At 41.3% G+C, this 24521-nt stretch overlaps 1 protein-coding gene across 1 annotated transcript in view; it reads right to left on the bottom strand.

Moving 5' to 3' along the window:
* Positions 1–253: 253 nt before the first annotated feature.
* Positions 254–24521, bottom strand: part of TWSG1 (twisted gastrulation BMP signaling modulator 1) — a 69790-nt gene continuing 45522 nt past the window's right edge. The window contains exon 4 of the mRNA XM_082259616.1: positions 254–905. Within this exon, the coding sequence (XP_082115742.1) occupies positions 724–905 (182 nt within the window). The 3' untranslated portion in view covers positions 254–723. The remainder of the gene's footprint in view (positions 906–24521) is intronic.

Below are 24521 nucleotides of genomic sequence, written 5' to 3' on the forward strand. Positions count from 1 at the left end.
GAGACTACATTTTCTTTGTAGCTTTGTATGTGCACAGGATGGGATGAGGGAGTGCCTATGCCAGGGAAAGCGTCATTTGATGCATAAAAAGTGGCTTAAAAAAAAAAAAAAAGCCCATATTAATCATGTAATAAAAAATGCAAAGGATGAAGAGGATTAAGTGACGCTTGCCAAACAGTAAATACACAAAGTATGTGATTTTACTGAATATTGTAAAGCTTTGAGTTGGACTTTTTTATTTTTAACTCTAATTAGCTGAAACAGCAAGAGGAGTTCCTACTGTAAATTCACTAAGCAGCAATTATTATAGTTCTACCAACACTTGTCCCCATTACACTCTACTCATAATAAAACTAGTAGCTTGGGGCATAGGTTTGACAGCTATTAGTAAACTTAAAAACATTGTTAAAAAACTGCATACATATAAACTATATAATAAAAACTTAAATTTGACATTGCATATAAAAATACATTCTGTGAATGTGAAATGGGCATCTAAATTTTTACATAAAAACAGAGTATAAAAAAAAAAAAAAAAAAAAAAAATCTACTCAATGTCGCATATGTATTCCTCTACGTAGTAGCTGATGTCCCTCAAGGTTTAACTGTCCGGGGAGACAGTGGTGAGACAGTTTTTTTCTTCATTGTAGATCTCATCTCAATGAAAGGGAAGGAGGTTTATACAGTAGGCAGGAAATACTGTGATGGAGGAAGATCAGTTCTTCAAACCATGCAGTTCATACACTTCACTGTTTTGCTTCCATAGTCGATACACTCTGGGCCGACACACTCACAGCATGCATTGTGAAACCACCGATATTTTGATGCTCCCATAGACGTGCAGGAATTCTTGCACTGGTGGATGGACATGCAGTCATCAAAATATACCACTGTGCACATGTGCTCTGCAAAGGAAACATTTCAAAAGATTACAAGTTATGCCTTTAGTGTCCAAACATCAGCCTGAAAGCAACATGGTTTTGTTGTCTTTTGCAATGATTGTGCAAACTACTTCCCAAACATAACAAAGGCTTAACTTCAACTCCTCTTTAAAGTGACATTAAAGCATTTTTTATGAGATGCTTATTCTTTTTAAAAAGGTCTCCTCTCTTCTTGCTCCACTAACTGCCCCCCAGTTAAATAGCCAACTAGGTATTCAGGAGCTCCCCCAGAATCTATGGAGTCTCGCCAGCATCCCCAGTTCTCCTGTTTAGAACTACAAATGTACGTACCGCTGTTCCCAGGCACACACAGGCAGAGTGAGAGGGATATAGAGCAAGAGACACACCTCACCTTCTCCTTCACAGGTAATTAACAGTGGCTCCCAAGAAAGCATGGCTTTGTGCCCCTCTCAGGAACATCTGCAAGTAAGGTTGTAATTTTAAATGGAAGCGGGAACTGGAGAATATAATGAGAAACCATAGGTCCTGACGGCCACAGGGGGCACCTGCATGACTTAAGTTGGCCAGTGAGGCTAGGGGCCAGTTAGAGCAAGAAGAGGGGAAATTTTTAGAACTTATACCAAGAGCGTGCAAGGCTTACTAGAAGAATCAAATTTTAAAAAATGGCTCTAATGACACTTTAGGTAAAAATCCGAATAAAAATAAACCTTTACAAGAAATTAGTCAAAAAAATTTCAATACTGTTGAATCTAATCTGGTTTTAAATAGATGTGGGAAGATAGACCTCTAAATGCCACATCATTGTGCAGAATGCAATATATACGATATGCCACAATCTCTTTCCCTGCTGTCGCTTTACCCACAGCTAAAACTTGGTAAATGTTGTATTCAGTGATCTATAAATATGCCCCCTTAAATTTTTCGTAATGGTGAACAAATTGTTTGGCATACAGAGGTATTCCACATCAGCTCCTTCACATCGGAAGACGTAACAGTCAGCCCTCCAAGAGGTATTCGATTCAAAATGGCAAGGGTTTCAAGTCCGGGTAGATTTCATTTCAGCACACTGAAAACAAGAATATTTAGCTACTGCCCCCAGCAGCTTTTTTTACCTGTGGGCATCTCAGCCAGGTGAAAAAAAAAAAAAAAAACCTTGTGTGGAATTGTAGAGACTAGACCCACCCTTTCTTTCCTGATCAGATTCCAGAGCCCTAATAAGACAGGAGTCCATTTGTCTTCCATCTCTGTTTGGAGCCTTTAGTTGAACCACTTACAATCTGGGCACAACACAGAGCACATCCACTGCTGCCCGTGTCTGCCCAAAAATCCCTGTAGCTTGGCCAGTCACTAATTTTTGCCTTTACAGTTAAGCACTAAAAAGTACAGCTTGTAAAGAAGACTATTTATTTTCCCTACTCTTCATTAACAGTGTTTATATGGCAAACAGGGTGAGAGAGGACCTGGCATCCAAAAAAAAAAATAATCCCTTAGCTATTAAATATAATAGTGCTTTACCACTGGAAAATATGACAAATCCAAGCAAAGACACTGGGCAAAGGCCAAGTACTGTGGGTGGCTGAAACACAGCAGCATGCAAAGCTCATGTACAAGTTTAGTATAGTGCAACAACAAAGGCTTTGCAATGTAGGTTTTTACAGATTTCCTGACAAACATTTATTTTTCTTCTTCGACAGCTGTTCTAGAGGATGTTCTTTTCTGACACTTCTGAAATGTTTATGTACTATGCACTGCATCACCTCCGGAGTCACAAGTCATTTAGTATCTAGGTTATATTAGGACATCTTGAAGTAAGGCACATCTGCACAGCCTAACACAAAGCCGTCATATAAAGTAGAACAAATATATCAGCTATTAGTCAGAAAGTAAACAGAACATTGTCAATTACAAACAGTGCTCTACATAGTTTATGAAATCAAGTTTTGACGCAAACTGACAGTGCATCATCACAAATTATAAATAACATTTTTTTTTAAAAAGTTACATTGGATTTTTAACATTAAAAAATTATTTTTCATAATACATAGATAATGCATAGATAAACCTCAATGGAGGTCTTCCCGTGTTTGCTTATTTGTGGATAGTATTAATACACAAACATTAAGCCTTAAACATTAAGAATCCATTCACACTGCCGCGACTTGTGTGCCCTCAAGTCGCCTGACATAACAAAAGCAATGTTACTCAATGAGTGCCATCTTAATTGGCACTACTGAAGTCGCTCAGACTTCTGAAAAGGGTCCTGTACTACTTTGAGGCGACTTGTATCCGACTTGTCCCATAGACTTCAATGGGAGTCGCCTCCTTATCTTATTTGAAGCGACTTTTGATCTGACTTGTGATCCGACTTTCCATTAAAATGGTCCTGAACAAGAAAAAAGAGCATTTTTCTTATAATTCTTAATAGAGCAGGGTAGTGTCTCCTCTTCACCTGGGCGTTTTTGTTGCAGGCATTTATCGGGCATTTTTGGAGGCAGGCATGACTTTTTGGATTTAGTGTCTGGGGGGTCTAAAAAGTGTACCTGTGAAGTTTCATCTCTGTAGCATGTCCAGAACCAGAAAAAAAAGATCATTTTTCTTATAATTATTAATAGAGCAGGGTAGTCGCTCCTCTCCACCTGGGCGTTTACACTTTTTAGACCCCCCAGACACTAAATCCAAAAAAAGTCATGCCTGCCTCCAAAAATGCCGATAAATGCCTGCAACAAAAACGCCCAGGTGGAGAGAAGCCATATGCCTGTGCTACTAAAAATTATAAGAAAAAAATATATATTTTTTCTGGTTCTGGACATGCTACAGAACTGAAACTTCACAGGTACACTTTTTAGACCCCCCAGACACTAAATCCAAAGAAATCAAAAAAATTTTTTTTCAATAACTTTTTCAATAATTGGCTCTCTATCAAAAACAACAATTTTTAAGAACTTTTTTTTTTTGTGTGATTGAGCATGAGCCAGAACCATCATATTTTGATTGGCCAAATACAAAGGTGTACAAAGTCGTCTATTATACAAGTCGCGCTGAATACGCGCAAAGTCGCGCTAACAAGTCGCCCCTTATGAGGCGACTTAGAGGTCACGGCAGTGTGAACCGGCACTAAGTGCCGGTCCACACCCGTGCGATGCGGGAACGCTGCGAATATGCATCTTGCTCCCGAATCGCATCCGCACCTCTGGCAGCTCACACTGCCATATGCGATATGCAGGGGGCGTCAATCAAAAGTTAACGACACCCCCAGTTGCGATAGCACACCGCAGTGCAATCCGCAAGTTCGCACAGAATCGGATTGCACCAGTGTGAACCACCATGCGATCCGATTCCAAAAAAAAAAAAAAAAGGCCTCGTGTGCGTGTTTGTTGCGGATGCGCCGCGAGTTCAGCCACACAGTGTATGGCCGAACCCGCACCGCACATGAGATCGCATGCAATTAGGAGCAGTGCGCTCCAAACCACATGCAAACTTCGCAAACCGCACAAGTGCGAACCGGCACCAAACCTCCCATTGTTTGTGTTACTCCCTAAAAAAAAAAAAAAAAAAAAAAAAGAAGGAAAAAGGAAATCTTTTGTGAGAAAATGTCCATCGTTTCAGAGTCCTCATCCTTGTATTATGATAAAGAGGATATTATAAATTTTAATTACATTTTTTTTCCCCACATACTTTAGAATGGCAAACACGGGATATGGAGGGAAATAAGAGGTTCCCTTCTCTGATTCTTTTTTGGCGTTATGGCACTAAAGGAAGGGAAAAAGGAATTTATTTTTTTGTATACTTGGGAATTGTATACATGAGATATATAGAGAAACAAGAGGTTCCCTTCCTTCACTTTGTGAGGTGGACACCTGGTGGGTTTTTTTTTTTTTTTGCTGTGGTAGGTTTTTTTCTTTTTTTTTTTTTTTTTTTTTTTTTTTGGAGAAAGATGGAGAAGGAGGTTTATTTATAGATCGGGTTACCTACATATTGTAGGAAGAGAAGTCAAATAACCTATTACCCCTCATAAATTTAAATTATACTATGTAATATAATGTGCTACATAAAAAAAAAAAAAAAAAAAAAGGGGGGTTTCCTCCCTCTTTGTACTCAATATTTTTGGAGCCTTTTATTTATTTATTTATTTTTCCACTACAGTCACGTTTTTGATAATTTTTTGTTATTTCACTGTTTAAGATATATAAATTTAGAATTGACACTTGGGGTGCTTAGGGTCAGGGGTTTTTTTTCTTTTTTTTTTGGAGTATAAACAATGTGCAAGATATTATGAGGATGGTATTAAAATATTTCTTTTGTTCCCCCTCCTTTCTTATTATTTATTTTTAATATTTTAAATTTTTTCTTTTTTTTTTCATTACACAAGCTACATAAAGAAAAAAAGGGGTTTCCTCCCTCTTTGTACTCATATTTTTGTAGCCCCCCCCTTTTTTTTTTCCCCACTATAGTCACGTTTTTGATGGGTTTTTTTTATTTCACTGCTCAAGATATAAACATTTAGAATTGACACTCGGGGTGCTTAGGGTTTTCTTTTTTTTTTTTTTGAAGTATAAACAATGTACAAGATTTATTAACATTGGATGTGTGTATATATATATATATATATATATATATATATATATATATATATATATATATATATATATATATATATATATATATATATATATATATATATATATATATATATTTTTTTTTTTTTGACACTATAAAATTATTTACACACGCTAAATAGGGAATTGAGGAATTTCCCATTTTTTTCACTTTTTATTTTTCTTTTTTTTGAGCACTATAAAATTAGTTGTATTATCCAGATAGGAAACCAAGAGATTCCCTTCTTTCACTTTTTTTTTTTTATGTTACTAGTATTAAAAATGCGTTCAGGATGCTCAAAGGATATAGAGGGCTGCTCCCTGAGAGGGAAGAGATAAAAATAAAAGAATGGCTTTCTGCTGATTATAAAATATTAGAGTATAAAGAGTCCGGGGGGTTCGGGGGAGGGGGGTGTGGGGGAGAGAGCCGGGACCTCTTTGAGGCCCTGCCCAACCACGAACCTACATAGGACTACGCACAAGCCTTTAGGTTTGAGGGTGTGCGTACAAATAACAAGCAGTTAATTTAGCAGTGGTGGGTGGGTGGGATTGGTTCTGTTTTTTTTTTTTTTTTTTTTTAATTTCTCTCTTTTCTTCCCTTCCCCTTTCCATTTTCTGGCGTGACAATATGGCAAATATAAAAGTAATGACATTAAATTCAAGAGGCCTTAATACTCCCGAAAAAAGATGTATGTTATTAAATGATTTAAAACGCTCTCAGATAGACGTAGCATTAATTCAAGAGACACACTTTAAGGAAAGTAAACAACCCATACTGAGGAATAAAAACTATCCATGGGGATACCATTCGACTAATACAGAGTCCAAGTCGAAGGGTGTCTCCATACTCAATTCCAATAGAATCCGATGGACTCTACAGGAAAAACGCAACTGGATCCTGAGGGACGATATGCCTGTGTAAAGGGTTCATTAGGAGGGGTGAGAGTGACTTTAGCAACTGTTTATGCACCAAACTACAAACAAGAAACCTTTCTGACACGTGCTCTAGATAACCTGTTGAATTTTTCAGAAGGTCAACTGATAAGGGGAGGAGACTTAAACGTCCCTTTATTGCCTACAATAGACACTTCATTAGGATCTTTTTCTACTCCTTTACAAATAAGCAAACGCGTAATGCAAGAATTACATAAACATCAACTTGTAGATGCATGGCGCTTAATACACCCTGGAGAAAAAGACTACACATATATTTTTTCTCGGTTCGTGGGAGCTATACAAGAATAGACTTTTTTTAAATTCCTCATAGACAGTTACATGCAATACAAAAAATTGAAATTGGAAGAATAATCTGGTCCGACCATGCCCCAATACTTTACTTTATTCACTTTCTGATACTTTATCATTTATAAAATAGATTTTGGAGATTGAGAGCTTATTACAGACCCCGGAGATCCTCAAAGATATAACAGAAGAAATACAACAATATTTTCAAATAAACTAGTCCCCAGAAGGAGATCCAGGCATACTATAGGAAGCACATAAAACAGTAATCAGGGGTGTATTGATTAAACATGGTTCCAGGGTTAAAAGAGAACGAGAGAAAAAATTGGCATCGTTGCTCTCTCTACTACACGAGATGGAAATGAAACATAAAAGATCCCCATCAGTTAACACAGAGATAGAGATGATTTCTGTGCGGAAACAAATTACTGATCTTCTAGTTATAAAGGCCAAAGCTTCCTTACAAAGGAGCCGTAAAATTGGATATGAATCTGGTAATAAATGTGGGAGACTCCTTGCTAGAGCGGTAAAAGATATCAAAGCAGCTACATATATCCCTCAAATCTTATCTCCTAAAGGAAAAAAATTATCACCACCCAAACAAATTGCTCAGACATGGAGACTTCTATTCTGATTTATATAACCTTCCAGATCAATTTTCTTTGGCAGCCCAGATGGAAGACTATATTAAATTATCTCAACTTCCTAAATTATTAGTGGAAATCTGTAAAGAATTAGATTCACCAATAAAATTGACAGAAATTCAACAAGCTCTGAATGCGATGAAAGCTGGGAAAGCTCCAGGGCCAGATAGCTTTACTCTCCAATACTATAGGGGTTTCTTCCCGATTCTGGGATCATATTTACTGAATCTGTTTAATGGTGTAGGATCGAATACTATATTTTGTAGAGATACTTAGAGAGCACACATTGTAATTATACCCAAGGAGGATAAAGACATAATGTTATGCGGGAGTTACAGGCCAATATCATTGCTCAATATAGATTTAAAACTTTTCACTAAGATATTAGCAACCCGACTGACGCAACATTTACATTCCCTAATTAATTTAGACCAAGTAGGATTCATAACAAAACAGAGAAGCGAGAGACAACACTACAAAAGCATTGAACTTATTATATGCCGCAGACAAAACCCAATTTCCATGTGTCCATGTTTTTAGGAACTGATGCAGAAAAAGCGTTTGCTAGAGTTAACTGGAAATTTATGCTATCTACACTTAAACATATTGGCTTAGGAAAGACTATGTTACAATGGATATCTTCCATATACTCTGCTCCATCAGCCCAAGTTAAGGTTAATGGGATTCTCTCTGAACCTTTTCTGATTAAGAATGGGACGAGACAGGGGTGTCCCCTATCACCCATGCTCTTTGGTCTTTCCCTGAAACCATTTTTATGTAAAATAAAACAAAATGAAGATGTTGAGGTCATCACAGTGGGGAAGAAACAATATAAAATTTCTGCCTATGCAGATGATCTTTTTTCAATCGCTAACCCATTGATTTCACTACCAAACCTTATCAGAGAATTTTAAATTCAAAATGGACAAATAGGGCATTAAGATATTTAGGTACTATTATACCGGTTAATCCTTCTTAAGTTTTTGAACTTAATTTTATCCCTCTTTTAACCGAAACCCGCCTTCAGTTGGAGAAATGGAACACAGGTTTACATATATGGTTTGGTAGGTGTAATTTGCTAAAGATGACTATACTACTTAGATTTTTATACCTTTTTCAAACACTACCCATTAAGTCCCAGCTTATTATTTCAAACAAATAAATTCAATATTTATCAAATTTGTTTGGGCAAATAAGAAACCCCGTCTCTCAAGACAGTTACTAACGCTGTCTAAAAGATCGGGAGGAGCGTCTTTACCAGATATGCGTAAATATTTTCAAGCTTCACACCTTCGAAGACAAATTGATTGGTGTCGTCATGGAGACTCTAAGCTCTGGGTACAAATTGAGCAGGCACATACACTTATTCCACTTAATAGAGCACTATGGTGCTACGATGAATTACCAACAGAGTTGAAATCACATCAGTTAATTGGTACGACGTTACAAATTTGCTCACAACTATGCTTCCAGAATTCTTTATCTACATAGGATTCACCATTACTCCCAATTTTGGGGAACCCGAAATTTCCCATAGGCATGGAGGCACAATCTTTTAGATCTCTCAGTATGACCGGTCATTTCCAAGCCGTACATTTCTTAAGGGAAGATAAATGGAGATATTAATGCATGAGATGGATGTTTTTAGACTTCCCTTCTGGAACGCACTTCAATTATCACATTTTCTTTGCTCAATCCCTAACCCTCAGAATTATAACCCTCAATTGACAACCTTTGAAAGATACTGCTCAGATACAGGAAATATTTATCACGTGATATCCAAAATATATGATCTGATAAATACACCTGAAAGGCAATATCAATTATCTTATTTTGACAAATGAGAGGGAGTTGTCTCGTGCCTTCTCACCAGAGCAGCGTCAGAGTATGATCAACCTTGTCCATAAATCCTCTATATGTACTAAATATCAAGAAACAAATTTTAAAATATTGACAAGGTGGTATTACACTCCATATAAATTACACAAAATCTTGATTAATAACTCGGATCGATGCTGGCGCTGCTCGGTAGAAGAGGGCACGTAAATCCATATTTTTTGGTCTTGTCCCAAATTGACGGACTTTTGGAAAAAGGTTAGAGTGATCATGCAAAAGTTTACAGAAGTTGAGATTCCGGAAGATCCGGCTTTTTTTCTTCTACAACTACCAGCTTTTTTTCTTCTACAACTAAATAACTCATCAATGAGGAAATATAGAGAATCGGTAATATGTCATCTTGCAAATGCGGCCAGACTTTGTATACCCCGTAACTGGAAAAAACAAACCTCTCTAACAATAGCAGGTTGGGTTCGGAAAATAGAGGAAATAAACAAAATGGAGGATTTAGTAATGACAGCTCAACATAAGAGGGAAAATAAAAAGAGACGTGGGGAGCATGGAATCTATTTATCTTATTGAGAGAAGGTATAGCACTACTAGATTGAAAAATAGAATGGAAGTATGATGTAAGCGTTGAGTATTTTTCTTTGGGTAGAGGTAACATTTGCCCGCCAGGAAATGGAAGGGATCAATATCCTTCCACCCCCCCTTTTTCTTTTTTTTTTTCCCTTTCCCCTCTGGTCTTTTTTTTGGGGGGGGGGGGGTTTGAGGGTTGTTTATGTAGGTATAAAAGAAGGAAAATTGGGGTGGGAAGAGACTGTACTATGTGTAGCTTTATCATGAAGACAAGCTGGCTGTATAGGAATAGAAGTAGGGTACTGCAGATAAATTGGGATAAGAGATTGTGATTGCTATATATTTGTATTAAAAATTATGTAAGAACCCTACTTTTTCCTACATTGTTAAATTACATGATTATAATGTATACTTTTGTTGTACAGACTTATCTCAAACCCTTAATAAAAATGTAAAAAAAATAAAATAAAATAATTTTTGGTGCTTTGTAGAATTTTGTTCCGACAAACAATCTGCCGATTTTTTGGATTTTTAGTATAGTGTTTGACAGCCGATTATGAATTTTCAGACAAAAACTGGATGTGCAGGCTATAAAATTGTTATTGTACGTGAACACAATGTCTAATTTTCGTTTAATTAGTACAGTTTTCGTCCGAAAAGAAATTGTAAGAGCTAGACTACGCATGCTGGGAAACAAAAGAATATATACAAAACAATTCAACACATGACATCACTTCTGAAGCGGAATTTTGTCGTACAAGAATTTTCGTATGAAAGTAACCTCGATTTAAGACTAGCATGTAACAAAAAAACGGACAAAAATTTGTCCGATAATCTGATCGTGTGTACGAGGCTTAAGACCACACCAAAAAGGCTGCCACCTGTGCTTATTTAACCTCAGCATCTGGACTTGACAGGCTAGAGTGACGTATAAATCACAAATCAGAGCACACCAGCATCCTAAAGCCTGGTCATAGTAACATTAATAAAACAAATTTTAAAACCACTCATAATTGTATGCATTGCACATATCAGGTCCTTCCCTAGAGAGGTTACTGAACCCAGAAGACACTCTCAATTAGGTCTATTGTTTTGGCGCTCCCTGGAAATCTAGGGGAGTAGCCGAATGCTGTAGAAGAGCAGGAAGGATTTATTTTCAAATTGGACCATACTTAAAAGTGGAGCTCCAGGCTGCCCCCCCCCCCCCACCCCACCAAAAAAGTCAGCAGGTAAAAGCAAACAAGCGCAGCTTCGCTTTAAAAATGTTTTTTTTTTGTCTCTTCCTGGATCATCTGTGGGTTTAGGGTTTGGTTAAACTCAAAGGACATTTGCACTTTCAGCCAAAACGAAACACACATTTAAGTTTAACCCCCTCCTGTCCGACCTATTGTGAAATGATGGCCGATCAGGAGCCCTAATTTCCCGGGAGGATGTCATATGACTAAGCTACGGTGCAATGTGTCACCCGCATGACAGATCAGTGTACCGGCATGCTGAAGTTACCATGTGATCGCTGTGGCCAATCACAGCAGATCACATGACAATTGTACACAATGAAAGGTTTTGGCAGTATCAAACCTTTATATACAGAAGACCTTTCTAAATGCTTATTTATTGTAATGATTTTTCAGTTGTACCATTCATACAGTGCATTGTACAATTTTTTTTTTCTTACATACAGTGACCAGAGCAATACAGAGTAACCATTTTTTTTCTTTTTTTTTTTATATACACACTGTTTGCTTATAACTGAATTTTACAGTTCTAAGCAACCATTTTTTTGGAATAAATTTATATATTTTCTACTACAACTTATCACAGTACAGATGGGTTGCGATTGACCTTTTCTGTACCATGTGATCACTGTGATCAATCACAGAGCTCATCACAATAGTACACAATGAAAGGCAAAAATCAAAGCCTTTGATTGTGTACAATTGTCATGTGATCTGCTGTAACTGGCCACAGCGATCACATGGTACCAGAAGCAGGCTGGTACAGTGATCTCTATCTGGCTGTGTCCGCTGGACACAGTGGGTAACAGATCGTGCTGGAGCGCAGCCTGTCCTAGGATAACCAGGCTCCCGTAAGGCCATCATATTACAATAGGCTGGGCTAGAGAGATCAAAATTCCACTACTTGGATTTTAATCACTTGCCGACCGGGCCGAAGCCGAATGACGGCTTCAGCGCGATAAGCTAATTTTGGGAGGGCATACAGGGACGTCCTCCCAGAATTGTGTTTCTTACGGAATTGTCTGTGCTAACAAAAATGAGCTCTCTGAAGACATACAATTAAGAGTAGCTGACCTGCATAAGGGTGGAAAGGGATACCAAGCAAGCACAAAGTGTTTAGGCATCAGTCGTCAGACAAACGGTGACAATCAGTACATATTTTTTAAAATACCTAGTAAACATTCAATAAAAAAAAAAAAAAAAAAAAAGAAGAAGTGGTGCATCCACTGCAGCTCCTTTTCTGGTGGGTGTGGTCCAGAATGCAATTATCTTCCTTCTTGCTTCTGACCCGGCTAGAACTCTTAGCAGCAGCCATCTCTATCCTTAGCATACTCTCACTGCACCAACTACAGGGCAAACCAGTGGAAGAAATGTTTTCTTTGAGACAGCCCCGCTCTTACAGGAAGATGAGCTAGCAGTACCCAAAGAGAACTCTGAAAACTCACTACAGAAAAATAAAAAAGGGTGGTTTGATATAGGTGTGACATGTCACAATATTCTGAGTGCAGAAAGCTGAAATGGCACATCAACCAAAACCTGGTACAGATATGACTCGGGAACAGTGTCCATGTTTAAATGCTTGTTAAGCTGTTGTCGGCCCACCGCATTTACTGCGGCAAGGTGGTTCAGCTGCGCAAACCGACTTAACTCTGACGATTGTGCGCGGGGCTAGGGGGCGTGCGCACGCCCCGTCCCCGCGATGTTTCGATTCAGTTCAGAACCTAGGCCAATTATATTTTGCTTGGACCTGGTAATCGGTTCTGACCAATTGCAGAACGTCCTATGCCTGTGTAATGTAAACACAGGCACAGGAAATGATGCAATCTTCTCTCCTGGAGCCCTTTTCAGTTCCAGCATGAGAAGACAGAACATCTACCGTGAGTACACAAGCACTACACTGACACCCAGTACACATAGGCACACATTTAACCCCCTGATCACCCCCAGTCACAGTGTACACTATATACAGTATACAGATAATTTAGTGATCACTGTATTAGTGTCACTTGTGACTTCAGTTAGTGTGAGAGACAGTGGTAGTTAGAGGGAATTCCAGATAGGGGATATATGGCGGCTACCCTAAACAGATCTGGAACTCCCTCTAACTACCACTGTCTCTCACACTAACTGAAGTCACAAGTGACACTAATACAGTGATCAGTAAATTATCAGTATACAGTGTACACTGTGACTGGGGGTGATCAGGGGGTTAAAACTTTATTAGGGGATATATATATATATATGGCAGCTACCCTAAACCTAACATTTAACCCCCTGATCACCCCAGTTAACTCCTTCATTGCCCTGTCACAGTGTCACTATTATAGTGTACAGATCTTTTTTTCTGATCACTGTATTAGTGTCACAAAGAGATGCACAATTCTGGATAAAATGAGAATCACAATTTTTTTTGCATAGAATAAAGATCACGATTCTCTCACGATTCTTGGCGTAACATCAGCTTTTACATTATACAAAAAATTGGGCTAACCTTACTGTTTAGTTTTTTTAAAATTCATTAAAGTGTATTTTTTCCCGAAAAACTTCTGCGCAAATACAGTGTGATATAAACGATAAAAAATATACAGTATCTCACAAAAGTAAATACACCGCTCACATTTTTGTAAATATATTATATCTTTTAATGTGACAACACTGAAGAAATGACACTTTGCTACAATGTAAAGTACTGAGTGTACAGATTGTATAACAGTGTAAATTTGCTGTCCCTCAAAATAACATAACACACAGTCATTAATGTTTAAATCTCTGGCAACAAAAGTGAGTACACCTCTAAGTAAAAATGTGCAAATTGGGCCTAATTAGCCCATTTTCCCTCCCCGGAGTCCTGTAACTCAGTGTTAAAAGGTCTCAGGTGTGAATGGGGAGCAGGTGTGTTAAACTTGGTGTTATCGCTCTCATTCTCTCATACTGGTCACTGGAAGTTCAGCATGGCACCTCATGGCAAAGAACTCTGGAGGTCTGAAAAAAAGATTTGTTGCTCTACATAAAGATGGCCTAGGCTTTAAGAAGATTGAGAAGACCCTGAAACTGAGTTGCAGCACGGTGGCCAAGATCATACAGCTGTTTAACAGGATGGGCTCCGCTCAGAACAGGCCTTGGCATGGTCGACTAAAGAAGTTGAGTGCTCAGCGTCCTATCCAGATATTGTCTTTGGGAAATAGACGAATGAGTGCTGCCAGTATTGCTACAGAGGTTGAAGGGGTGGGGGGTCAGCCTCTCACTGCTCAGACCATATGCCCCACACTGCATCAAATTGTTCTGCATAGCTGTCTTCCCAGAAGGAAGCCTCTTCTAAAGATGATGCATAAGTAAGCCCGCACACAGTTTGCTGAAGACAAGCAGAGTAAGGACATGGATTATGGAACCATGTCCTGTGGTCTAAGGAGACCAAGATAAACTTATTTGGTTCAGATGGTGTCAAACGTTTGTGGCGGCAACCAGGTGAGTAGTACAAAGACAAGTGTGTCTTGCCTACAGTCAAGCATGGTGGGAGTGTCATGGTCTGGGGCTGCATGAGTGCTGCCGACACTGAGGAGCTACAGTTCATTGAGGGAACCATGAATGCCAACATGTACTGTGACATACTGAAACAGAGCATGATCCCCCCCCCCCTCCTTTCGGAGACTGGGCCACAGGGCAGTATTCCAACATGATAACCAGGACCAGACTGGGAATAAAAATCAGCCCTGGAAATAATTTCATACCAGCCTCAGAGCATTATCATACTGGCCCAACAGCATAACGCGATTAATTTCTTGTTCATAAAAGGGAAAACCATGCATTTTAAAGCACATTTGAAGAGTGTATTATAGATAAGTAAGCATATAGGGCTTTAGATATAGCAGAGCAAATTCCGGTTAAAAGTGGAAAAAGTGCGAACGTGGTACAGGCTATGCAGGCATGGTGCAGGAGATGCAGGGCTGCGGGCATGGTGCAGGAGAATCCTGAGGAATAGTATGGTACAGCACGGCACAGTCTTGGGCACACTTTCATGGTGTCTCTAAAGAGGTTTGATGTCTTTCGCATTTTGAGAGACCCTAGCCTGGAACAGTTTTTTTTTTACAGTTACAAAAAAAAGAAGAAAAAAAAAAGCCAAAGATAGTTGTCGTTTTGTCGAGTTAATTTTCTGTTCTTACTCTACTTTTCTACTTTAATGTAAAATATACTTTTATACTGTAATGTTTTGTTACTTTTTTTCATTGTTAACCATAGTTTTCTTTACAGATACCACCATTCTACTTGTTTACTGCACTGTATACTATTATATTGTAATGTTTTGTTAATGTGTTATATTGTTAACCATTGTATGCTTTGTAGGTACGTCCATCAGCTGCAGCACTGATTTGTTTATTCTGACAGCAACAGCGTTTGCTCTCAGCATATATGTAAATCAATAATTGCAGAGCTGTAGGAAGTGATGTCACCACCACAATTAAAAAAAAAAAGCATATAATGGCGAAGCATAGGGGATGGAGTGGACACAAAAGACGGATCACCCCTATGCTTCGCCATATATTTTTTAACACTTTTCTTAGCAGAGATTTCTTCATCCACATCGATCGATGCGAATGGAGGATTCTGCTATGTTCTTTTTTCTTTTTCGTTCAGCCCATGGGTTAAACGAAAAAAAAAAAAAAATAAACATTCCATGTATGCCCATGATTAAAAGTGGGTTGATGCTGGGAGGTCTAATGGTGGGCATACCACACACTTTCTGGTATAATTTTTTACAGCCAGCAGTTGGCTTTCATGTAAAAGCAATCCTAGCAGAAAATTAGCCGCTAGACTCCTTTTACAAGCAGTGGGGGGGGCTCTTGGGGACCTCTGGGGGCTCCCCCCCCGCCACCTTTCATGATTTTCTCGGGCTCTCCTGTCCCACCTGGTAACCTGGGACTGCAGCCGGTGGTTCCATCAGCTGACTATAGAGCTAATTGGAGACCTTAATGGCTCCAATCCTCTATGGCCTAAGATACCGAAAGCTACAAGCATTTCATGACCTTCGTTTCGCCAGATATAAACAGCGCCATTGGGAAATTGAGAAAGCATCTTATCACACCAATCTTGCCATTTTCAGATGCTTTAAAAGGGCAGAGGAGAGATCTAATAGACCCCAATTATATTAAAAAAAAAAAAAAAAAAGAAAGAGTACCTGTCACTACCTTTTGCTATCATAAGGAATATTTTATAAAGGAAAGGTAGGGGAATGGCGCTGCCTAGTAGGGAAGGTGTGGTAGGATGTTACTAAGGTGCAGATGTGCTGAGGAAAAAGGAAATGTTACTAACTAGTGGCAAACAAGCGGTATATATGGTGCTAAAGTAAATGTGATACACAATGGTTCAGTGTAGAAGAAACCACTAGAAAAAATGGTGTGGTATAAACAAAAAATCAGTGTAGCATGTAGTGTCACCAGGATACAGTGTGCATAAATAGAGTGACGTGTGCACATGTACCCTAAAACAGTGTGAAAAATAAGTCAAGAAAATAATAAATATATGTAGTGAATAGATAAGCGCCTATAGTTCAAAGGGTTAACTACATAAATAACTATAAAACATGCTATTCAAAACAAATGAAATCACACGATATCCAAGTAAAATTATAAAATAAGGCAATGTGAGGCATACATTAATATAAAGTGCTAGGTGTATAAAGTGGCCTATGACCAAGTGTTAGTGACAAATAAATAAATTAATTAGATAAGTGTTGGTGACAAATAGATAATTAGACGGTGACAAAAAATGTCCAAAGTGGGACCAGTGACGGTGTGGATATATAAATATCGATATAGATATAGGATATTAAAAAAGTCAGTTATTAGCAGCAGGTGACAATCTTCAAAAGTAAACGTGCGGTGAGTGACCCCGTGGTGGGCAGTGAGGTACTTGGTGACCCCTCTAGTGAATAATGCACTCACCAGAGATACCCACCCCGCACAGGGGTATAGAGCGGTAATAAGTGGGAATCCAATGTATGGCTCCTGGTATCCTCTGCGGGTCCTGGGCTTGGAAGTCTGTAGAGGAGGATTCCTAAGTGGGGAGTGCCTGGGGTCTGTTTAGGATCTCAGCCGTAAGCCGTAGATATGCCGGGTTCCACAGAGTATCACTCGTATTAATGGGACCGGGGTGTCAAAGCAATAAGAAGGCACATAGTGTAATATCGTTTTGACAGGGGTTTATTAATCAGCGCAAGTAAGAGAGGTACTCACATTTAGTAGAGGTAAAATACACACAAAAGCAGTACACACAAAAGATACTGCATCATATTTTCCTCAGCACATCTGCACCTTAGTAACATCCTACCACACCTTCCCTACTAGGCAGTGCCATTCCCCTACCTTTCCTTTATCTATTATATAGCCTTTTGGCTATAGTTTAGGGAGGCTGCAGCCTAATTTTATCTATCTATTTTTTATTCAAATAAACCACAAGCGCGGAGTTTTTATATATTTATAAGGAATATTTTAATACCCTGTGATAACAAAAAAGTGATAAAAAAAAAAATATGAAAAGGAAGGTGTTTGCATGTAAAAGGAGAAAGCAAGCATCGGTCTGGTGTAAACTGCAATTGCAAGCAAGAATGTGAGGTATCGCCACAAACGTCAGATCGAGGGCAGTAATTCTTGCAGTAGACCTCCTCTGTAAATCTAAAGTGCTAAACTGTAAAGGCTTTTAAAAATGTATGTAGTTTCTTGCTGCTGCACGGGCGCGCGCAATTTTAAAGCAGGTCATGTTTGGTATCTATGTACTCGACATAACATCTTTTATATTTTACCAACAATTGGGCAATATCCCTCTCTCTCTCTCTCTCTATCTAGTGTATTTGTGCATTACATAAAGGATTTTTGACTTACCATAAAATCAATTTCTCTGATGTTCATTGACGGACACAGCTCTTCATCTTCGTGACCGTAGGGTTATACTGCCCCCTACAGGAGGACGACACTAGGCAGAGAAAAAAAGCTTGAGCACGCCTATGGGGCAGTTCATGGGGGTATACTCACACTTCCTGCTATAGGTATTCAGTTTGTAAGTGTCAGAAGAAAAAAAAAAAAAAACAACTCCAAAAGAGGGGCGGATTCGGTGTCTGTCGACGATCAGAGAAATGGATTTTACGGTAAGCTAAAAATCCAATTTTTCTCTTTCGGTCATTGATGGACACAGCTCTTCATCTTCATGATGGTAGGGATGTCCCAAAGCAGTGTCAAACATGAGGGGTGGAAAGCGCAAAAAACGAATTTCCCCAAGACTAAACATAGCCAACTGGGTAACTTGGAGCTCAACTATTAATAACTGGAGCTAACCTGAAAAAAATATGCTCAAAAGGAGGACAAGTACTCTAAATAGCAGCCTGAAAAACTTTGCGGCCAAAAGAAGCATCTGCAGATGGCAACACACCCACCTTATAAAACTTTGTGAATGTGTGTAAAGATGACCATCTTGCAAACCTGCACCACTGACGCCCAATGACAGGAGGCACTACGCGCCAGAGTAGAGTACGCCCTGACAGGGCAAGTAGAAACCTGACCCTTAATAGAATAAGCCTGAACCACAGTCGGTCTGATCCATCTGGAAATGGCCGCAGCAGAAGCAGCCAGCCCCTTGCGAGGTCCATCCTTAAAGGACAAATAGTGAGTCTAACTTCCGAAACGACTCTATAGCTGCCAGGTACACCCCAATTGCCCAAGCCACATCCAGGGAAAGCACCTTCTTTAGGATGCCTAGGCTTGCGACACAGGAAGGGCAACACAATATCTTCATTCAAATGAAAATCAGAAACTACCTTTGGAAGGAACGACTGACATGGCCAAACAATCACCTTATCCCTGTGAACCACTAGGTAAGGTGAACGATAAGACAGCGCCGCCAGCTCAGACACCCTGTGCGTAGAAGTATTAGCCAGCAAAAAAAGGCCATCTTTTGGGACAACGTAAGCTGGGGAATCTACCGAATATTTTCAAAGGGAGGTTTCTGGAGAACTGACAAACACCAAATTGAGGTCGCACGGCGGCAATGGAGACCTCACTGGGGGAACCAAGTGTCTCACTCCCTGGAAAAGGTATGCACCAAGGAATGTGTGGCCAGCTGACGTTGAAAGAAAATTGCCAAGACCGAGACCTGGCCCTTGATGGTACTCAAGGCTAGACGCTGTTCAACCCCTCGCTGGAGGAAAGCTAAGATCCAAGTAACCAAAAAGGAGCGAGGGGGAACCCTGAGGGATTCACACCACACAATGTACAACTTCCAAGTATGATGGTAACTCTTCCTAGAAGTAGATTTTCTAGCTTTTACCAGCATAGGAATCACTGATTCAGACAACTCTCTATCCTTTAGCACCTGGCTTTCAACAGCCAAGCCGTCAAGGCCAGTAACTAAAGCAGGATGGAAGATTGGTCCTTGGGACAGCAGATCTCCCCTATGAGAAAGTCTCTAAAGAGCATCAGCGAACAGTCATACCAGATCAACGAGGCTAGTCTGGAGCCACTAGGATGACCAGAATCCCTTCTGCCTGGGTCCTGCGTAGGAGTCTCAGCAGAAGCTTGAGAGGAGTAAAGGTGTATATCAGAAGATACTGCAGGGAGCCACTAAGGCGTCTGTGGCATCGGCTAGAGGATCCCGAGACCATGCCACAAACCTCTGTACTTTTCTGTTGAGGCGAGAGGCCAACAGATCCACCTTAGGAGTCCCTCACCAAAGACAACTGATGGAACACCTCCAGATGAAGTGACCACTCTCCTTGGTCTAACACCTGTTGACTGAGATAGTCCGCCTGCCAATTTTCCACTACTAGAACGTGCACAGAAGAGAGGGCTTGAACAAACTGTTCTGTCCACCTTAGAATGCCAGCTACTTCCTGAGCCGCCAGAACACTTCTTGTGCCCCTTTGGTGATTGACATAGGCCACGGCCGTGTCATTGTCCAATTGGATCCGTACCAGACATCCCTGGAGATGACATTTCCAATGATGCAAACAGTCTAATCGCTCGGAGCTTTAGTACATTGATTGGTAGCCTCGACTCTTCCAGGTCCAGACCCCCTGAGCACACATTGTGCCAAGGACGCCTCCCCACCCGGATAGGCTGGCAGCCGTAATAACCATCCAGTACAAAGGAAGAGTTGATTTTCCCAGAAGATGTTCAGGAGAACTAAGCCACCAAACCAAGGGGCTCCCTCGTGTTCCAGCTCAACAGGATCAGATTGTCCAGAGACTGGGGATCCTTGTTCCACTTCACCAGAATCTCCTTTTGCAGAGATCTTGTGTGGCACTGTGCAAACTGAATTGCCTCGAAGGTAGACCCCATCAGGCCCAGTACCCGCCTGCAAGTCCGCAGAGATGACCGTCTGCTGGACAGCAGGAGCCAAATAGCCTCCTGCAACTTGACGTTTTTTCAGAGGAACTAACTGTCTGGCCAAGGCAGAGTCCAGAGTAAGATCCAGATAGTCTAGGCTCGTGGATGAGACCAGTGCAGACTTTTGAAGATTCAGAATCCAACCCAACTCCCTCAGCTATTGCAAAGTAATTTTTAAGTTCATCAACAGAGCAGTCGAAGAGTGCTCGCAAAAGCAGATCGTCCAGGTACCCCAGTATCACGATCTCCTGCTGACGCAGTAATGCTAGAACCGGGCCAACACTTTTGTGAAGTCCCGAGGAGCGGAAGCAAGACCAAAGGGTAACACCACAAATTGATAATCCTCCTCGCCCACAGCAAAGTGGAGGAAGCGCTGATGGTCCACACATTTGGGGATGTGAAGGTAGGCATCCTTGATGTCAATGGAGGTGAGAAAATCTCCCTGATCTAGTGACGCCACCACCAGGGATTGCAAAGATTCATTTTGGGGACCCCCACCGAGATAATATTGTCAAAGAAGGCGAGAAAGGGGAACACCGTCCCTGCTTTGGAGGACCTGTGGATGCCAAAAGGTGACCCGCGCCTCTGATGCTGCGTTAGTCGCATCTTCCATACGTAAGGTTTCTTGCACTAATACAATCATTGCATTCATTAGCGCCTTTTCATGCTTGGCTAGAGAAGCAGAGGAATCATTCTCACTATCTGAGCACAAAGACCCCGGAGGGTAACTCGCATCCACGGCAGCCAAATCAGATTCTGGATCTGATGAGACAGAGGAAACGGGTGAAGGCGGGGGAAGCTTCTTGCTGGGCCCATTGCCCAGGACCAAATCCAGTTTGGACACCAAGGACTCCAGGTCCACTGTCAGTGCAAAAAGTTGTGGAGCCCCGGAGAGCCCGACAGCCTCTAAAAGGGGATCAGGTGGTAAAAAATGCTTCAGGTATTCCATGAATGGAGAGGAGAAGCCGCACAAAAAAAAGGGACAACCCACCGCGCTGTCGGCACAACAAGGCCCAGCACAGCACTACCTCTGTAACAGCAGAAAGAGGGAGAGAAAACCCCACAAGGCACTCACCCCCACTGGTCAGCACACAGCCCGCACTATCTGCACACCATGCAGGGATTAGGAAGAGGAATAACCCTGTATCACCACTAGAGGCCGAGGAAGGGCTTCATACTGCTGAATCACTGCCCATCTGATCTCCATAAACATGGCCGCCATTATTTGCAATGGGAAACCTTAGGAAAATGGCCACCGAGGCTATATAAACATAGCCCCCGATCTGCAGCACAAAAGGCTACAAGAAAATGGTGGCGCCACATGGCTCCCGGGGGTCCCAGGGCCAGAAAAAAGGATCCAAGCAGGGGTGGGGGCCCTGGCAGGTGCCCCCACCAGGCCCATCCCCCAACAGAGGAGCGATTGTTCGGTCACCCCCTGTCGCCAGTACAGCACCCCATTCAACCTCAAAAGGTATGTCAGCCCCTGGGTGGGGGGGATGTGGGCAGATGGGGGGCACAGGCCGCAATAGACCACCGAGCTGGGGGAAAGTGGGGAACGCAAACTGGAATGGAGGGGAGTCAGACCATCCCAAAACCCTCCAGGGTTAAGACATCAACTTATTACACCAGGAACAGGGTGGGCACCTCCCTGGACAGGACACCTCTTCATCGTAATGTGAGTGCTGTCAGCTAGAAGGAAACGCTGCGACTCAGGCCAAAGCCAGTTCGTATGGGCCCTCACGAGATGTTTAACTCGCAAGCCAGCCCCCGTCCAATGGGCTATGTCGCGGCCAGCCTAGCGTGGAGCTGCGCTCGCTGGCAGGACTGGGGGGAACCTAAGGATCTAAATGATCCACTGCATCGCCCAGCCGAGCACTTGATTGTAGATTCACACAGGAACAAAATAATAAAAGGAGGAAAAAAATTCCATTTAAAAAGAAATAATTGCCAGGACCACAGATCCCAGCAAGGAACTAGGTCTTCGGTCGTGATCAGGGTCCTTGGCAAGGAACTAGGCAACTCAGGTCATGACCAGGGTTATGCGTCCTCATGAGGCGTTTACTCGCCAGCCAGCCCCCGTTCAGTGGGATTGTCGCAGCCGACCTATTGTGAAGCGGAGGTCGGGTCGCACTCGCTGGCCGGACTGGGGAGACTAAGATCTAGAATGTCCAGTCCGTCGCCCAGTCCAGCAGTTTATTGTAGTTCTTACAGGAACAGAATTGTAGTTCTCACAGGAACAGTTTTGATTGTAGTTCTCACAGGAACAGAAAATGATAAAAAGCTAAAAAAAAATTCAATTTAAAAAAGGAAAAAATGCTAGGACCAGAGATCCAAGGAACTAAAGGAGATGGGTGTTGGGCGCTAGTGCCAAAGAAGTGTCCACCAAATGCACAAACAGATGACCGGTGGGTGCTTGCAGACTTTCCAATTATTGTCAACATTCAGGGCAGCACTGGCAGGCAAAGAACAGGAAATCCCGCTGGCAGCAAATAGAAGAGAACAGGCGCCACTGAAGTTAGCAAAGGCTTTATTGCATGACAAACAATGTATGGTGGTTGTTCCTCGGATGTAGTCTCTGGTGTTCCGGCCATCCCGCAGCCAGGAAGTGACGATCCAGGAAGCTAAACCACGGAGCTGGTTAGGTCGGAAGCCGCGGTGAAGCGCAGGCTAACCGGAAGTGACGTAACGCGTTTCAGAGCATGCGTACTCGGCTCCTTCAGACGTGGAGACACAGATGCGGCACTTGCCATGCTAGAAGAGCTCTATGTAGAAGGTAGTACACTATGGGATGGTCAGGATATGGACTGGGGATGAGGTGGTATTTTTCACCCAACAGCTCACTAGCTCCCCTCCCATTAAGTATACGCACCTGAAACCCAAGTCACAATTTTACCCCACACACTCTAAGGGCCCCTGCATAGAAACGTTTTATCGTATTGTTTATTCAGACCTTCTGGAGATGTGTCAAAAAGCAAAAAATACCCATAAATATGGCTCCAATTTGACCAAAGCCGAAAATGTGGCCTTAAAACAACTCATGTCTAACTCCTATATCATTATCAAACCAGCAGATAAGGGTGGGAGTATTGTAGTTCAGGACAAAACTGACTACGTGAATGAGGCCAATCGACTACTCTCTGATAGTAAGACATTAAATTAAGAAGAGACCTACTATTAGAATACACTGTGGAAGCCAATATTCTAGCAAGCACGGCCCTGAAAAATAAAATCATCTCCAAATCAGAAATGTCCTTTCTGATCAGAGATTATTTTGACACCCCTTATTTTTACCACCTGCCAAAAGGTGCACAAATGCACCTCTAATCCCCCCGGCAGACCAATTGTGGCTGCCATGGACAGTGTGACTAGCGGGTTCTCCCAATACATAGACGTGTTCTTACAACCCATAGTGCAGGATCTCCCGTCGTACATCCGAGATGGCATACATCTACTAGAGCTACTTGCCCCTTATGTTTGGGAGCCCACATATCTTTGGGTGTCCCTCGACGTACAATCTTTATATACTTCTATACCACACCCTGTTGGCATGAGGGCACTAGAGTTCTTTCTTAGTCAGGATGACACTATCAATCCTAAACTAGCAGAGTTTGTCATGCAAGCAACTCTATTTTGCTTATCACATAATTATTTTTTGTTTAATGACGAGTACTATTTGCAAACTACCGGCACCGCTATGGGAGCCAACTTTGACCCATCGTACGCGAAACTTAGGATGGGACATTGGGAAACACGGTATGTTTTTAACAATAACCCCTATACTCCCCATATTGTATTTTTTGGTCGCTATATCGACGACATTGTCATTATTTGGGATGGTGAGGCCTCTGAAGTCGCCAAATTTGTTACCCATTGCAATGACAATGATATGGGTTTGAGCTTTACTTCCGTAGTTGACCAAGATCATCTGGCTTTTCTGGATCTAGATCTTTATCACGAAAACCGGCAAGTGTTGGCATAAAATTACACGAAGCCTACAGCAGGAAATTCTCTGCTGCACTACCGGAGTTGCCATCACCCACGCTGGCTTGACAACATTCGCAAAAGTCAATTTTGCAGGCTGAGGCAAAACTGTACCAAGATCTCTGATTACGAACAG

Source organism: Pelophylax lessonae (genome assembly GCF_965119305.1).
Source record: "Pelophylax lessonae genome assembly, chromosome: 5".
Taxonomy (NCBI): Eukaryota; Metazoa; Chordata; class Amphibia; order Anura; family Ranidae; genus Pelophylax; species Pelophylax lessonae.